This window comes from Oculina patagonica, chromosome 7 (genome assembly GCF_052425735.1).
Source record: "Oculina patagonica isolate OP01 chromosome 7, crgOcupat, whole genome shotgun sequence".
NCBI classification, from domain to species: Eukaryota; Metazoa; Cnidaria; class Anthozoa; order Scleractinia; family Oculinidae; genus Oculina; species Oculina patagonica.
This window is the reverse complement of record NC_135764.1, coordinates 9,537,887-9,556,808: the sequence shown is the minus strand read 5'-3', so window position 1 is coordinate 9,556,808 and position 18,922 is coordinate 9,537,887. Positions and strand designations below refer to the sequence as shown.

The 18,922-nt window shown below is 37.0% G+C and overlaps 1 protein-coding gene and 1 long non-coding RNA gene across 2 annotated transcripts; one reads left to right on the top strand and one right to left on the bottom strand.

The window, feature by feature from the left end:
• Nucleotides 1-135: 135 nt before the first annotated feature.
• On the bottom strand, nt 136-17,480 carry LOC144659888 (uncharacterized). The gene is made up of 8 exons (XM_078520408.1): nt 17,415-17,480; nt 16,797-16,868; nt 15,698-15,769; nt 15,148-15,219; nt 6,570-6,641; nt 1,500-1,595; nt 772-843; nt 136-270 (listed from the first exon to the last, which is right to left on the bottom strand). Exons 5-8 carry the CDS (start codon nt 6,623-6,625, stop codon nt 192-194), a joined length of 303 nt encoding a protein of 100 aa, XP_078376534.1. The 5' UTR covers nt 6,626-6,641; nt 15,148-15,219; nt 15,698-15,769; nt 16,797-16,868; nt 17,415-17,480; the 3' UTR covers nt 136-191.
• LOC144659880 (uncharacterized) lies at nt 6,809-8,303 on the top strand. The gene is made up of 2 exons (XR_013571981.1): nt 6,809-7,457; nt 7,595-8,303. It is a non-coding gene; the product is annotated as an uncharacterized LOC144659880 (long non-coding RNA).
• Nucleotides 17,481-18,922: the final 1,442 nt, after the last annotated feature.

Genomic DNA, 18,922 nt, shown 5'->3' with positions numbered 1-18,922 from the left:
CGGAAATGCTCTTATAGCGGTGTCATTTGTCACCTTTACAAAGGAATATTAATTTTCTTTCTTTTGTTTGGTACAAAAACATGGCAGTCATGACTATCGTTGTTTGACTCCGGGAACTAGTAGAGGAGAAAAGGAATATGTCGTCTTTCAAACCTCCCCCCCCCCCCTCCACCCTTCCCCCATTGAAAAAGTTACAGCTGGTAATTTAGTCCACGAATGCCGATGAAGGACTCAAGGCTTAGCATCTTTAGCTTTGTCCGTAGCAAATATCTGTTGAAGAAAAAACAAATGTCACATATCTCTTAAGAAACCATTTTCGGGAACTTTCCCATCTACTCATAACCTGTTATCTTAATAGAAACGTGTGTCTTGTGTTATGTGACAGTCGAGAAATGGTTCGTGAGAAAAGGCAATAACACTTGCATCGACGTTTATGAAAACAACTTAGCCATCTATATTGATCCCCTGGCTATACAACTGTGGTTTATAGCCAATTGAGATGAAGTATATTTTTCCCTACATGGGATACTAGTCTTTCTCAGGTTACCCTACCAAGTCGCCGGTACTCGCATATAGTCGTACGTGAAGAGATTGTACGAAGAATAAAACAGACTCTAATAGCAGGCCCACGGAAGATTCCACATTAGCTAATTGGCTTTAACTTTGGGTGTTTGCGTCTTTCAAACATTTTAGTTTAACCAGGTTTGTGTGTCAAAGTAAAGCACGTTTGTTACTTGGGAAGCCATCACGAAAGTAGAATTATTAACTTACATTCTAAGATCCGCCCTAGCAAATCGAAATACTTCACGTCCGATTGTCTTTATAGGGTTATCGGATAACATTCTTGAAAGAAAAGAACAGACACTAAAGGTAGCAAGCCAAACAATGAAAGATTCACTTAATCGATCCTAATTTCCGCTTGACACCACAGTGTTTTACAGTTAGCACGCAAACTATGCGGGAAGGCTATTTTTTCTAATCTTCAACTTCTTGTGTAAGGCTGAAGAAATGATAGCTTTTGGGTCTTTGCATCACTCGATAATTGGCTCCTGAAATCTCAGATATGTAAGTGTAATGATGGAGGGGGGAGGGGGAGGAGATCGGAGGGGTTGCTGGGTTTATGAACTTGATAAAAAGAGATGATCACAGAATTAGTTCCATAAGTCAAAACTATATCAAAAACCTCCATTATGGCCAAGAGTAAACCCTAATAAGTCCCATATTTTTTTAATATCCATAATATTAATACGTAGTACTATTTTATGGTTTTTAGATCCAATCACTAGAACTATTTTTGTAAACTATGACAGCATTTAGCAGAATCTTTGTGCCCAAAATTATGCTCGCTACAATTTCAATCCCCCTAAAAATCCCATAGTCGCGAGCCACAAACCCCCAACCCCCTTTCTACCAATCAGCCTCTTAAAACACTGGTAACACCAGTTTGTAGGTTGTTGTTTAATTCAACTTGTTTGCTTCTTGATACTCTTGATACTCACATAATTTCTTGCAGTACCACTCTTGTAAGATAAAATCCATCTAAATTATAGAAGGCTCTGCATGGAATATTTTCTAGTCGGTTGGCGCTTAAAAATCTAAAAGAAAAGGCATAATGTGCGAGAAAGGAAGTTGTTCCCGAATTTGTTGAAATAGATTCATGCCTTTAAGATATTTTGGTTGCTTCGATAATAATTTTCTTCCATCTCATGAAAGATTTTGTTTCAATGATTTAATTCCATTAAAGAGACTATGTCACGGATTTTACCAGATTTTTGAACAGCCAAAATTTGTATTTGTGTCGCATGAAACCTAGAAATAATAGTCCATTTTTCTTAAAAATTGCTATAATAGAACACTGAAACTGTTAACTAGCATTATTGGCTGCGGATGGCGCGGATGGAAACGGATCGCAATTTGAAAACGTTAGGCAAACGTTTTCAAATTGTTTCCGCGCGTCTTCAAAAAATCGATATTTGTAGCCTTAGCTTGATTTATATCCGCAAATTAAGATTATATCTTCCTTTACATGTTCAAAGATATTGTTTTTATGGGTTTAGTTGCCTTCCACTAATTTCAGAACAGATTAGACCAAAAATCTGCGAAATCTCCGTGACATAGTCCCTTTAAGGTTTTTTGAATAACGGTTAGCTCGAACAAAGACTATAGTGTGTCATTTTCGGATTATGAGGTTAAGTGCTATACTATACCCACACACATGGTAACGTTGGTGCAACGTTTATGGCAAGACTAAGAGTTTGATTTGTTTTCTTAAGGTTAGACAAGTACTTTTGAAATTTATTACGTTTTGGTGGCGGTATGACAAAATTTCGTGCTTTGACGAAGTCTCTGGTGTCAAGTTACAAGCAAAATATAAGCCCTTTTTGGGTCGATTCTAGTGAACTTTTTCACAAGATATGCCTTCAGAGGCAGAGTATTCACTCAGTATTTTTAATTCTTTTTCAATAAACTTTATGCACGTTGTAGAATGCAAGATGTCACTTGTTTTGAAATCGGAACCCAGACATTTTGCCGGACCAGAAACAAACTCGTCCATAGTTTTTACCAAATTTTTCCACTGTGTTGTTCTTCGAACTTTATATCACGAGTGACTTAAATTGACTTTTGAATTTAACTAATAATTTCTTTTTGAATTCATTCTGAAAGGACAAAGGAGCGCTTTTTGTATCTTCGCGGAAGAACAGCTATGAAGTGGCAACTTGTTTACGGCACGTGCCGATGCGGAAAGCGAGAAGAAACAATTTTGCTGGCTTCTTTCGAATTCGATGGTACTTTCGCTTAACAACAACTGCCGTTTAAATTCTCGCTAAAACGTAGTAATATCTCATGGCTTGTTGGTAAACAAACTTGGAATAGAACTCGGAATGTGGGTTTCACAGCTTTCACGTGTAATTGGCTATCGACAAGAAAACAACCTTATTGCAAATTTTGTAGAAATATGACTCGTGAATTGAGACGAAAAGATTCGTTTCAGGAGACTTCAAAATATTGATAGAAAGATTTTGTTTCGCTTGCTTTGAGTTCTATACTCAATTCACAGGCTTACCATCCTATGTTTGTGAGATCACAGCATGCCCATATGAATATTCAAATTTCTTCACTAATTGCTATTGTAAATATTTAAGCTTTCTAAAATCTGCTTTTACGACTTTCATTTGTAATAAAATAAAGTAGAAACATTTTCGCATTGTTTAGGTTTGTTTTTATGCCTGCCACTTTCTTGGCGATTTGTAGCGCGCGAGAGCAGTTCTGGGAGTTTAAGTTTTCGACTGAATACAAATATTTAAACAAGGCGTGCAACTTCCACATCGGAGAATCGGGTACTGCCTCTGGAATGCAGCCGAAAAAATATATTTGCTCGAATCGCTTTTATCAGAGCTTTCGGTCCTCGATGGAACAGTCTTCGAGCTATAGTCTGGCTTAATTTGAGTCCGATCAGTTCGCGGATAGTTCTTTTAAAACTAGCTGGAATATCAAATTAGGTCAAAAATTTAACGATTTACTATGATCTGTACCACCTACTTGGACAAGTTATGCCATTTTCGCTGCAATTGGTCAAAACTACTGCCTATGCCCTCCCCTAGAAAGCAAACGCGTTCCACTACAAAACTTCCTCTGGGGTACCCCAAAGAAATACCGTTCAGAAATCATATTACGTGTTGTGTTGCGTCATGAGATCTGACATCCAGGAGGTCGCATTACCACATTGGTTTTCTTCAGCTTGCATTTTTTTTCAAATGATTTTGGCGATGTCATTGTCACTGCCAACAACACTTGTATAAGATCGTGTAAGAATACTATCCTATTCCGCACTGCAACAATCATCGCATCGCATTTAAGATTGGGGATAAAATTCAGCGACCCGACAAGAGTCGCAGTGCAAACTAAGTTCATCATGGGTGGGTGGGTGGGTGAGTGGTTATGTAAAATTGTTTTATACAAAAGAATCCCAACAACATTCACCAAACCTACCAGCTGGCTACTAATCGCACTTGGCATGTTCCTTCCGCAGCTGCACTTGAACAATGTCAATTTATTCATGATTTGTAGTACTTATATGCGATGCTGATAATTTATGCAGTGCGAATAGTATCCTATTCCGCACTGCAACAATCATCGCATCGCATTTAAGATTCGGAATAAAATTCGGCTCCACCTAGAATCACCTATGCTTCATTGATCAGGAGACCATCAATAGGCTCTTTATCCCCCAATACTCATAATGATATCCAAACAAAGAGACCATTGATAGTCTCCTATGGATGCCAAGTCACACAAACACAAATACAAAATACCAAGACAACACTTGCATCCTTACCCAGTGGTAATAAAACATGTCAACGCCAATCCTATCAGCATTACACTCCATTAATCCCTAAACACCACTCCCAAACCTAACTCCCAAACCTTACTCCTAAACCTTACTTCCAAACCTCACTTCAAAACCTCATTCCTAGTCTCATTTTCACACCTAACTTTATAATACACTCCTTTTACCAAACCTTGTGACCTCATAACCATTCTGGATCTGGTCAACCTCTTCGAGGAAAACCGCGACTGTCACCCCATTACCGACCCCGATTGAGTTCCCCAGCTGGTCAATCCAATTGATTGACTCTGGAGGACATAATGCAAAGGCTAACAGTTTTCCCTCAAACTCGGAGTCGCACTCCCAATCCTAGGTCATATAACATCGAGATTTCTCAGGAAAAGAAGGGATGGAAACCAGAAGTCTCGTAGATAAACGAAAGGAGGAAACCAAACGTTGATGGGGGAACCCATGGGGCCAGCCAGGGGTGACAGTCATGACCCAGCATAGCCAAGGGAGTTTGTTAGATACTCTTTTTCACAACTGTCACTCCAAGCAACCTCTGAACCAAGGATCAAAAACGAAATCCACGCCTCACTGGCCATAACATTCTCGCTGTCATAATTATCAATCAAACAACTACAATAATTTATGGCAACAACGAACAAATTACCTGCCTCACTGGCTACAACATTCTCACAGTCGTAATCATCATTTAAGCAACTATATTATTCCATGGCAGAATAAGCGACTTATATATATATGCCTGACTAGCCAAAACATTCTCACAGACATAATCATCAATCAGGCATCACTTCATAGCAGCAACAGGCAAATGACATGCCTCCCTGAGCATAACAATACTTCATGGCAATAAGAGGCAAATCACATGCCTCATTGGCCATAACTTTCCCACAGTCATAATCATTGATCAGACAACTCGCTGAACGAATCATTTTATGACAAAACAGGCAAATTATATGCTTCACTGGCCATAACATTCTCACAATCACAATCATCGATCAACTTCTTACTGAACGAATCATTTTATGACAAAACAGGCAAATTACATGCCTAACAGGCCATATCATTCTCATAATCATTATCATCGAACAGACATCTCGCTGAACGAATCACTGTATGACAAACAGGCAAATTATTTGCCTCACTGGCCATAACATTCACAGTCGTGATAATCAATCAACTATAAACTTCAAGACAAAAACAGGCAAATGCCACAAAATTCTCACAATCATAATCATCGATCAGACATCTCGCTGAACGAATCACTTTATGACAAACCAGGCAAATTGTACGCCTCACTGGCCATAACATTCTCACAATCATAATCGTCGATCAAACACCTCGCTGAACGAATCACTTTATGACAAAACAGGCAAATTGTATGCCTTACTGGCCACAAAATTCTCACAATCATAATCATCGAATAGACATCTCGCTGCACGAATCAGTTTACGACAAAACAGGCAAAATATATGCCTCACTGGCCATAACGTTCACAGGCGTAATCATCAATCAAATAACACTTTAAGACAATAACAGGCAAATTACATGCCTCATTAGCCATAACATTCTCACAGTCGACACAATCGCGATGCCCAATCACGTGGAAAAATAACAAAAGAACCACTCCCTTGAGGCGTAACATCTATCCGCCATGAAAAACAAGCACACTAAACACCGCATAAATTAGTAATGCTTCGTAAATTACATAGCCCAACCATGTGGGAAAATAGCTATAAGAATCGCCTCCATTTAGCCAAGCAACCAAGACAGAAAAACTAACATATAAACGAAAATAGCCACCCAGCCGACCCAACAATGTCATTACGTCGCACGCGCAATAACATTTGCCAGAGTTATACCAACGTAAAACAACAATACCCTGGACAAAATATTACCTCACGAATACACCGCCATGCGGTTTATCACGTCCAAGTGCTTTTGCACCTTGCATCGGCTGCGCTTAAAGAAGGCCCGGCGGGCGCACTGAAATACACATTTGCGTAACACTCAACCTGATAGGCCTTATTCCGCAGTCAGGTCAAAAGGCTTGAGTTGCAGTTCCCGATGAAAGCTCGAAGAAAAGGCACAGGCATGTTCCTTCCGCCGCTGCACTTGAACAATGTCAATTTATTCATGATTTGTAGTACTTATATGCGATGCTGATAATTTATGCAGTGCGAATAGATAACAATGCAAATCGCGCTTTATTACTTACAGGTGTTTGAGTTTCTTCATGCTGGCGAAGGTTTCGTTGGTTATATGGATGATCATGTTTCTTTCTAAATATCTGACAATCAGTAATTAGAACTTAAAAGTCATTCTTTTTATGGCTATTTAAAACTGTAGTATGTTACTGTGTTACTTTAAGACATTTTTCTATACTTTCAAGCGGAACATTTGCACTTAAATGTAAGATAAACATCATTTACAAGAAGCTATTAAGTAATGGTCCGCGTAAAAACTAGGCAGGCCAAACGCAAAATCAATTAAAAGATGTTAAGTCTTAATTATTAATTTCAATTAAATCGACGCATGTGATTGGTCAATATCAAAAAATCGCCCAAAAACACAAGAAAATCCTGACAAAAACAACATTTTTTCACGTAGTTTTCCCCATGCCCCTGTTATCCCTCTCACGGCCAAGTTTCAGCATTGTTCTATGCGCCAATCAAAAGATAGAACGCAAAACATGCAGCAAGCGCGATCTCATGCGACGCCATGTTGGATTTGCGATCGGAGCTCTGAGCTTTCTAGTCCTTTATGAGCGAATCTTGTCGTATTTTTCACCAAATTTATTTATTATATATTTCTCGAATACAAAAATATTATTTATTACAATTGAAAAGTAAATATCGTCGAAAATATCGATGAAAATGACCTTCAAGAGTGACTGCTGCTTTCCACAACACGAGGGGTGACGGATTTGGAAATGTTGACCTGGAACAGTTGTTTGCTGTCGCCTGCCAAGAAGAAAATTTTTGTGGCACTGGTAAATGGAGTCTAACTGGTCACAACAAGTGAAAGCAAAAGATATGCTTTTGTAGGGAGAATATCGAGGAGAATACCACTCCAAACGAGATGCGAATTTAGCACTTGCATTGAGGTAAGCTGAAGGCAGTGGAAATATTTTCACACGCGTACGTCCGCGCGTGTGGCTTCTTACAACTGGCTTGTTTGTTTCTTTCGAAACGCGTCTGTCTTTTAAAACTCTTCTCTCATTCGACTTTGTTATTTTTCTAGGCTGCTTCATTTTCAACTGCTACGCCACTTCAGGAATTGAACATACAAATTAGTCTGGTGCCGGAATTGCAGAACAAGCGCTGTTCAAAGCTGAACCGTCGCTTCGATTCTTGACAAGAAAGCATAAACATTTTACAAAAACGAACATTTCGGCGTTCTCGTTATCGCTTGTATCTGTTCTTTGTAGAGTCTCAAAGAAATATGTGCCAGGGGGATCGATTTGGAGTACATGGAGTCTGTTTTTATCAAAACCTTTCCCGCGGCTCGGAAATGAACTCGACCTGGAAACGGACACGGCAGACGGCGATTATTATTATTGTTGATGTGGTAGACATTATTTCAGCATAAGATGTATTAGAAGACTCGTTTTGAAAAGCATTATCGAACGTTTTCACTGAGGTATTTTTGTTTTCAGTCTGTATTTAGAATGTTTGTTGCTGTTGGTGATATTTCGCGCGACTTTGGCGCGTTTCCGATATCCGCGTGAATTGTTGCTGTTTTGGATCACAAATTGGCAGTTCCTTTGTGAAATCCGAGCGAAATGTTTTTCACGAGGTCGCTGATTGATGTATCGCTGAGCTAATCCCAAAGTTATTTTATATCATTGTAACTTTCTCCCTTTTGGCACGTAGAAATTGTCCAAATTTTAGATATGTTACAGTTTTGAATGTATTGAATGGGTAGCCGAAATAAAATGTTGTTTGAATGATTTACGAGTTATCTTAATTTAAATTTTAAATTCAAATTTCGCGCTTTTCGCGTATGGGCCAATCAGGTCGTACAGATTTAATTTGATTAGAGAAATTAGCGCCTGAAGCCTAACTGCCGCTATTTCACTAGCCTATTGTTCTTTTGCCTAGTTCTTACACGGACCATTACTTAATGCTTATTTAATTTACGCACTTAATTATAAGGGCCGGGGGTCGCACTAATCCATACAGATTGCGCTTTGTTAACTATTGCTTGGATCCGGTCGACACAGCTTTAACAGTACTTTACTGGCTGCGATTCATATTTTTTCTTATTTTAAGTAGTAGAATGTTTTTTTCTGTTGTATTTGTTTTTATATGGGCCATTATGTCAGTCAATAGTTTTATTACGCTTTTTGAACACAACAACTTTCGAGGAAACGCAAATTTAAATAATTATAAGCTGGAATAATGACAACAAATATACAATTCAAAGCTATCTCGCTGAACGTTCGTGGAATTCGCACTTTCGAGAAAAGGAAAACAATTTACAATTGGTTAACTCAAAAGAATGCAGATATTTGCTTTCTTCAGGAGACTTATAGCACAAAAGAAATAGAAAATCAATGGAAATCCCAGTGGCGAGGCGAAACTTATTTCGCGCACGGCACTGTGCATAGTCGTGGGGTCGCCATACTTGTACGAAACACGCTCGATTTCACACTAAAATCAGTCCAATCAGATGAGGAAGGAAGATTCCTTTGTCTTGAAGCCATTATTCAAGACCAATTGTTTCTTCTAGTCAATATATATGCACCTAACACTTCAACTGAACAAACATCATTTTTTCGCAAACTTTCTGATCTCATTAACAGTGACGAACGCTATGAGCAATGTAAAATCATAATCGGAGGTGACTTTAATGTCACTCTAGATCCATCTAAAGACTGCTCTGGTGGCAATCCTGTTTTAAAAGACTCGGTTAAAGCGCTGGAAGAAATTTTAATAGAAAATGACTTAATTGACATTTGGAGAGTCCAAAACCCCGAGTGCAGAAGGTTCACTTGGAGACAAAAAACACCACTTATTCAACGACGGCTTGATTATTGGTTCATTCCGGAGTCACTTCAAGATGATGTCGCTAAAATAGAAATCGTACCTGCGGTGAGAACTGATCATTCGGCAGTTGTTATCGAAATTAATTCTTTAGACACTCAGAATCATGGCCCTTCTTTTTGGAAAATAAATAATAGCCCTTTTGAAGACTCGACATACGTTGAACTGATAAGAGAAAATATTCCCGTCTGGTTGAGCGAAATTAATTTTTGCACAGATTACCGAATAGTATGGGACTGGATAAAATATAATATTCGTAGGGAAAGCATCTCTTATAGTAAACAAAAAGCGCGTGAAAAGAGAGAAAAACTGAAAAACATTGAAGAGACATTAAAAATGTGCGAGGAAAAAACTGCTGAAGAACCATCTAACGAAAATATGCAAAAGTTAGAAACAGCCAAAAGCGAATATGAAAGAGAATATGACTATATTGTGAAAGGGCTAATCATTCGTTCCCGTGCAACATGGTTCGAAAAAGGTGAGCGAAACACTAAATATTTCTTAAATCTAGAAAATAGTAAAAAGACAAAAACCTGTCTAAGAAAGCTATTACTGACAGACGAACAAGAAAGCACAAATCCAAGTATAATCCTTAATGAAATATATTCCTTCTATTCTAATTTATATGATGAAAAGACAGAGGTGGAGATCGATCAGACATCTTGCCCCTTTTTGAATAATCATGATCAAATTCCTAAGTTATCTGTTCCAATGCGTGACATCTGTGAAGGAGAGCTGACCCAAACAGAATGTTATAAGGCTTTATCTGCATTTAAAAATAATAAAACACCAGGAAACGATGGGCTATCGGCAGAATTCTACAAAGTATTTTGGTCTGAAATTGGTGAAGTCCTGGTTAATTCTCTCAACTACTCTTATCGTTGCGGGGAACTATCAACGACTCAAAAACAAGCTGCAATCACACTAATAGAGAAGAAAGGAAAGGACAGAAGAAGAATAAAAAATTGGCGACCTATATCATTGGTAAATGTCGATGTTAAGATAGGCTCTAAAGCCATCGCTATGAGGCTAGAGAAAGTGCTTCCGAGCATAATTCATTACGACCAAAGTGCTTTCGTCAAAGGACGAAACATATTTGATGCTGTCCGCACCATTAACGACATCTTTGACTTCACCCAAATAAAAAACTATGATGCTATTCTGACTGCAATTGATTTTGAAAAAGCTTTCGATTCATTGAATTTGAATTTCTTATTTCATTCTTTAGAAGCGTTTGGTTTTGGTGATTCTCTTATTGCATGGATTAAGACTTTTTATAAGAATATATCGAGTTGCGTTTTTAATAATGGTTTTGCCACACCTTTTTTCCAACTTAAACGAGGTGTACGCCAAGGTGACCCTCTGTCACCATATCTTTTCATAATAGCCCTCGAATTATTAGCAATTAACATCCGAAACAACGAACAAATAAGAGGCATTAAGGTTGACGGTAATGAGATTAAGTTAGTGATCTTTGCCGATGACATGACAACGTTCGTGCGCGACACAGCTTCATTCTCTCATCTAATCAACACCGTAGAACAATTCACAAGTTATTCAGGATTAAAAATGAATCATGAAAAGACGGAGGTAATGCTCCTGGGAAATATGACGCTAGAACCAACGGATGTAGGCGTGAATGAGATAAGCAGTATTGTCAAAATTCTGGGGGTACATTTTACATGTAATCATAACCGTTTTTATGAAAAAAATTTTGAATCTATCGAGAAATCTTTAAAAGAACTGCTACAAAGTTGGTCTTGGAGAGGTCTTACGTTGATTGGAAGGATTCAAGTGATCAAATCCTTTGCCATACCGAAAATCCTTTATCGTGTTGCTTTGGTCTCGTGTAAAAAATCTGATTTTGTCAAAAAAATCAATGAGTTACTTTATTCTTTTATTTGGAAGGGTAAAGACAAAGTAAAGCGGGCAGCCTTGATAAACTCCATTGAGGAAGGAGGTTTGACAATGCCAGATATTGCATCTATGATTTCAACGCAGAGAATATTGTGTATCAAGAAATATTTGGACAACTACCCAGCAAGCTGGAAATTTTTTCTTAATTTCTATTTGAAGAACGTTGGGGGCAAGTTTTTGTTTCACTGTAACTTTGATTATAGAAAATTACCAGTTGCTGTTCCAGAGTTTTATAAAGAATGTATCCAAACCTGGTCCTCATTAAACGAAAACAATCCCAGTACAACAAAGGATGTTGCGAATCAGATCCTCTGGAATAATAGGTTTATTTGCATTGGCAAAAATTCAGTATATAACCGAAGGATAAGTAGTGTGGGTTTAAACAAGATTGGCGACCTTTACGACGGTGCAGGGTTGCTAGTTTTCAACACGGAGCCTCTGAGATCTATTCTATCCCCCAGCGACATGTATTTATTGATTAGTATGCTGGACGCCATGCCTCTGGTATGGCGGAACCTGTTAAATGGTAGTAAATCATCTATAGCGCATCTCACCTCTCCCTTCGAGCCTAATTCTTTTAATATAATTTACGAAAGTAATATAATCCCACTTGAAAACGTTCAGTCGAAATCGCTTTATAATAAGTTCGTCTCAAAAGTTTGCACAAAACCTACTGCTAGGAAGAAATATGAAGAAAGCTTTAACACCGAAGAGTCTCAATTAGAATGGAACAAAATTTATCTAACACCTATAAGAGCAACACTAAGCACAAAACTGCGGGAATTTCAGTATAAGATACTTAATAGAATCTTATATACAAATGACATGCTCTTTAAGTTTAAGAAAATTGAATCTCCTCTATGTCATTTCTGCGAAAATGATATAGAAACCATAGAACATTTTCTTTTCCTCTGCCCGAGAGTTCAAGTTTTTTGGAGTGAAGTATGCTCTACTTTCGGAGAAAAACTGAAGTGGAGCAGACCTCTACACATAAAAGATATCTTTTTCGGAAACCAAGACGTAAAAACTCACAATAACTTGACAAATTACATTATCCTGGAAAGCAAATACTTTCTGTATCGTTGTAAACTAAACAAAACTGCATTATCTATTCTGCTTTCAACAGAAAAAATTAAGAAATACATATTATATAGAACGTTCTATTGCGAGAGAAAATAATAAAGTTGGTTTTAATTATGAAAAGTGGGAACCTCTACTCCCACTTATCTCTCCTTGATAAGTTGTTGTCACTATTTTTTAAATTATCCTGCAAATTACATATCAGACTGCTGTAATATACCTAAGTTGTTGGCCTTTGTAAACCCTGTTATTTTGTAACCTGTCACTTTGTAATTTAAATTAGCTATGTTAAAGTGTATGTTCTGTAAACTCGAAAATTTGTAACCTTTTTTTTTTTTTTTTTTTTTTTTTCCGTAAATAACTGTATTTTCCTTTTTTTGTGCTGTACATTTCTTTTTTTGCTGTAATTTTATGTAGTAAAACAATAAACAAACAAAATACAAAAAAAAAAAAAATGTTACTGTGTTAAACCTATTCAATCCGGGCTTTTTTTGGACATTCTGGTACGGGGGGGGGGGGGCTTTGGTGGGGAGGGGGCTTTAAAAGCCCCATCCACTATGGAACTAACTTCTAAACCATTTAACCTTTGGTCACTAAATTAACACAGGATGATGTAGACAGTAACTCTAGTTACTGTCACTTTCGCGAAATATGACGTCACTATGACGCCGCATAAAATGAATTTTATTGGCTGAAATGTTATTTAGGTATTATTTCCATCACAGTTGAACGTATGTCCACAAGCTCTTAGTAAATACGTGTCTGATAAGAGTTTTGTTTCTGATAAAACTTTCGTTGTCTAAGCAACAAAAGTGGCGTCATTATGATCAGTGAATGATCCGCCATTTTAAATTTCTTTAAGATCGATTAATTTTATGAAGTATCCTAAGAAACAAAGATTACAGACTGTAAGACTTAAAATCTTGATAAAACAATACCTCGAGTTGGAAATATTATATGGCAAAAATGGAATTACAGATAAAAATGTTCTGGTGACAAATTTTGTCCGCCATAGTGGATTTTGGTACTTTATAATTAATTCCACTCAAATCAGTATTAAATAAACATAAAATTGTCTTATGTGATTCAACATTTTCAAATTAAGTGAAAAACTACCCAAAATGCTAATTTTGCAAAACATAAGTATTATATATTACCTGGCATAGTGTCAAAATGATATGATGTAAAACAATTTCAGGAAAAGCCACCGAGTTTGGTATCTCTGGCTTTAATCGTTTTGAAGTTAAAAAATCTTCAAAGTTAAGGCGGGCCTGAAAATATCATTACAGTTAACTATAAGTTCGAAGGCGTTTTTCCCATACAAATATTTATCAAATTCGAACCGTTGTAACACAACACCTCCACATGCCACCAGGCGAGAGACACGTTTCGCTTATTAAAACGAGTATAATGTTAATATTTCAACTTTTCTCGAAGTGAGCTTGGGCCGCCTGTGTTCATAGTTACCATTGCAAGGCAATTACCTTACCACCTACTTTACACAGGACGAATTGACTTGTGATAATTTTGGGAAAAAAAGACTATCTGAATCTTGGACATGTAATACTTGTCTCAAGCTTTGTTAAATTTTAAGAATTTCTATGAGAGCGTTTTCGAGAAATGTCGGATGAATCTTTCAGACGTTTATATTCGACAATAACAAATTAAAGCGGCCTTCAAACGTTATTAAAAAGTAAGTTTACAAAGCTGCAATTGACACTACAAGGGAGCAAATAAACAAAATATTTTCCTTTCATTATTATCAATATACAAGGCCAAATGGTATTGAGAAAACTGACAAATTTAATGAGGCTTTTAATAAATCAACAATTTACTCTGAATAAGATGACTGAATACTTTAAATAAACTCACATTTATGTTATTGACTAGCTGTATTTCAAAAGAAAATCGCCTGAAAACAGCTAAAAGCCTCGAGAAAAAAACCGCAAAAACTCCAGAAGTCGCTCTGGATCTGTCCATGTATTGTTTGAACCTAAACCTCCAGAAAAATATTCTTGTAGCTTCGTCATATTCCCAGCTGCTATTGAAGATTTATGCATAGGTTTAGGATTCATTTCTTTAGTGTACAGTTTGCATTTTGCCTCGAACATCTTGTTCGTAGACAGAAAATTTTGGCTTGTAAAATAATTATAGACCTGCTGAATGGGGCTGATGTTAGTTGTCGATGAAACGCTGCTCTTCCTCTTCTGCCAGTGAGGGTACTAGGGGTTAACGATTGGCCCTTTTCCGATTTAACCTCCGAATAAAATTCCCTTAATAATTCGTTGAGCTCTGCCAAAGTAACAAAATTCAAATCAACGATGAGCATTTGTTTCTCGCACCATTTCTCGAATTTCTTGATCATCCAAGAAGTAGCTCTTTTGGAATTTTCGATCTGAGCTCGTGCTCCTATTTTAGTCAATTTGTCCGTTCCCAAATCTGAGTTTGACTGCAAACTTCTTCTATTTTCGAAAGCTTTGACTTTTCTTCCACTTTTCGCTGTTCAAGAAACTCTTGCCGAATAGTTTTCCCGTGCCAGCGACGCTGTTTGGTCAAAATTAATCAAGATTATGAACCGAGAACCAATCAGCTGCAAGACCGTTATTGGATTAACGGCCGGTAGGAGTTATTTTCGGGCCACAAAGTGCGTGTTTTAAATAGGGTGGTTTTCAATTTGGCCGCGTGTATTGATAATAATTTCAGTTTGGTTATATTGAAAGGATTTTGCTGTGTTTGCTACTGTTTACTTACAGGTAGTCCAAAGATTTCAGATCGTAAAATAATTTCTCAGGTAGAGCTGTAATAGCGTTCGAACGCAAATTCCTGTTGAAAGGAACCACTCGTTTACCAAACGATATGTATAAACACCCTTAGATATTCGTATTGTACAGGTATTATGCACTGATGAACGTTTATCTTTAGAATCGATTTTCTCTGTTATCTTTTATGAATAAACAGGCATTATTGCATGGACTAAATAGACAAATTACAAATTTACATAGACGTGTATACATAAATTACACCTTGTAAAACAAATTGCATTTTTTTTATATAAAGAGAAACGATAGTTTACAAGTCTTAATTTGTGGTATCCTAAAAATGGGTTGCGACCTCAAGTGGAAATTAGAATCAAGCTGCAAAGATTTTCACGTCAAAACTCCTTGCTATGTCTCTCAAAAACAATTATGAATAAAAAATACTAATAAAACACCGTCACTGGCTATTTTGTGACATTGCAGATGGGTTCTATTATTCTATTATCCTTAAAAGGATTTTCTTGGGTGAGCTACTGTTCACTTACAGGGTACTCAAGCTGATCAGACTGGAAAATAATCTCTCCGGTAGAACTGTAATCGCGTTCGAACGCAAATTCCTGATGACACGAACCATCAAATATATCAAACGACAAGTATAAAAGTATTCTATTGGGATTATGCACTAAACGTTGATCTTGTATAAACGTTTGTTTTCTGTTATTTTTATGAATAAGTAGACACTATTTGAGCACATAAAATGGAAATGGTTACATGGACTCACTAAAAACGTTTCCAATTTCCAGGGATAAGTTAATCGTTAATTACACCGTACGTGCAAAATGTGGATTACAATCTTTCTTTTACAATCTCTCCTTACATTTAAGCGATTTTTACGGCCTATAGCGCTCCATTATTTTTCCCTTATTCATGATATTTACAGGATCTACACAGCACCCTTTTTCTATTACAAAACGTTTACAGGTGCTTCGCTACCCTCTTTTTTCTTGCATCATATTCACATAGTCTTAGTTTTAAATACATACGTCAGTTTCGGCTATTTAGGCGTCGCTTACAGGACCAATTTTTATGTGACAATTTTTATGTAAAAATCCATATTTAGTCGTAAAAATGAGGAAAATTGGCCAGGTTTTATGTGACAAATGTACCTCTTAAGAAGCTGGCGTGTCTGCTTTTATATCACAAATACAAGTTCGTTGTCACGTTCGAAAAATTGCTCTTGTATACGACTCGTCACATGAAATGTGGTGAAATATTGCGATAGCATTGGTGGTCCTCAGTCTCCCACGGGCCACTGTTTTTTATGTGCGTAATTCTGCTGTTCAAATACATAACTGGTGCACTAAACTTTAAACTGTTAAAAATAATTGTTGTGCCATCCACACAATCTAATGTGTCACATTAAAACTGTCGCATAAACAGTGCTCGTGAAGATGACGTTTTACAGAATGTTACTTTCATTAGCTTGTAACAACTTGAGTTATTACCAATTTCCCAATTCTTTTTGACATTATGTTTTCCATTATTGGCATGTTATTAACACGCTATGTATGAATGTTATGACTCGATCATTGCATTCACTTGTTTATTTGATGTATTTTTATGGGCGCGCTACTTTACACTTACAACACAGATAGTATAACAAGTTTGGAAAATACTGTCTCCGGTAAAACTGTAAGAGCGTTGAATGACAAATCCCTGTGAAACAGAATCATCAAATGCCCATAACGAAAACAGTCCGTTTATATAACTGTATACCGTAAAATTCCGGTTTTAAGCTCCCCCCCCCCCCCGCTTATAAGCCCCCCGGTTATAGGCCCATCTACCTGGAAACAAAAAAATACATCCGATTATAAGCCCCCCCCGGATATAAGCCCCCCTCTACCTGATGAGGGCTAAATGATGCCTTAGTATGCGCTTTTAACTGAAAAACGTATTTCGATCAACACTTCCGAGGCTCGTTTCGAAACGTTTTTTTTTTTTTCATTCCGCTTATAAGCCCTCCCGGATATAAGCCCCTCAGCTTATAAGCCCATCCAAAAACCCTTACGAAGTTGTATAAGCCCAGCGCTTATAACCGGAATTCTACGGTATGAAACTATTAGACGCCACGTAGTCTAATTGAAGTTTGTTCTATAGACTGAAACGTTTTTGATCACATACTTGTAATTCGTTTATGATTCATAGACATACAATAAACTGATAAAAATAATGTATTCGTTCAGTTTGCTTCAATATACTTACAGTTGTCTTAGCTTGACCAGATTAGAAAATACTTCCTTGGGTAGAACTGAAATAGCGTTGTAAGACAAATTTCTGTGAAACGAAATGATGAAACAACTCTTAACGATAAAGATGAAACTCTGTTAAGATAAGTTATCATTCACAGACATATGGATTCGTGCGTTTATTCTTTGAGTCTGCAGAGTGTGCAACCCTTGACTTACAGATATTCCAGCGTGCCCAGTTTGGAAAATACTCTCATTGGTAGAGTTACAATAGCGTTTGAAGACAAATCCCTGTGTAAAAGGATAACCACTTTCGTTAATGCAACTGAGTAAATGTAATTCACTTGAACATAACCTTATGCGCTTGAAGTGTATCCCAAAAAACCGTTTTTCATTCGGTAGTACTTAGACGTATAAAGGCAGAAATATAAAATAATACAAATTGATGCGTAAATTTCTTATTTTGAAGACAAATCCCTATGAGATGAAAACTTCCAGTTTGCAAAACGAAACTTTACTTCGTATTCTACAGGGTTTTTGATGTCGGTGTCTGCCGTTCTACGTCCGTTGGTTTTACTGGGAAAAAAAAGAGTTTTCGGTTAGTTTGGTGAACTTTCCAAATATAATACTTTTTTTCTCAACTATTGTTGATCAATATCAACAATCATTTCAACCGAATTGACAAAAACGGTCTTTTGTATTCGATTTTCAGCAAATCAAACCAAGCGAAAACCATTCATCCGAAGAGAACATGGTTGCACGGTTATTAACAGTTTCAACGGAAAACAGTCGGAAAGTTTTTCTTTTGTAACACTTAGCGAAATGAACCAAAACCAGAGTTTACCACATAGTTAACAACTGAGTAAACCTTGTGGAAATATTTTCAATATAAATATTAGCGAAAGTAATATACGACGTTTCGACATCGTCGGATGTCATTTTCAAGTGAAATGTTTGACGTCAGTTCATGTCTATAAATACGTATACAATTATACAGTTCTCTGATATATAACATTTCTGATATATAACATTTCATATATCAGGCAGTCAAGTTAGCTTTTGCATGGTCTTCAAGTTTCTTTGGCTCCATATTGTGTTCATTCTTGATGTGATTTCCGATTCCAGCAGAGCTATGATGCTCCGCAACACGTTGATATAAGTGTCGGCGAGTATACCCGACACAGCTCGCAACACACGAGCTACATTTGAATAAATACACAACGCTTTGCTGGTTGATTAATGGAGGTTTTTCTTCGCGCATCTTGACATCTTGACATGATGTCATCGCGCATCTTGAAGACCATTTCACCAAATGCAAGAGCAAACTTGACTGCCTGATATATGAAATGTTATATATCAGCCAACACTAAACACACAATCGGACTCAATCAGAGCAAAATTATTTGTTTAATTTCCTAATTATCACTTCAACTACTTGTCACCTTATCTGCATAATTGTATACGTATTTATATGCAAGAACTAACACCAAACATTTCACTTGACAATGACATCCGTCGATATCG

Bases quoted from the DNA above. Each gene is read 5' to 3' on its own strand.
- LOC144659888 (XM_078520408.1), bottom strand. From the start codon at position 6,625: ATGATCATCCATATAACCAACGAAACCTTCGCCAGCATGAAGAAACTC. The intron at 1,596-6,569 runs GTAAGTAATAAA...CTTTTCTTTTAG, and splicing joins ATGAAGAAACTCAAACACCT to ATTTTTAAGCGCCAACCGAC. The intron at 844-1,499 runs GTGAGTATCAAG...TTTTCTTTCAAG, and splicing joins GTGGTACTGCAAGAAATTAT to AATGTTATCCGATAACCCTA.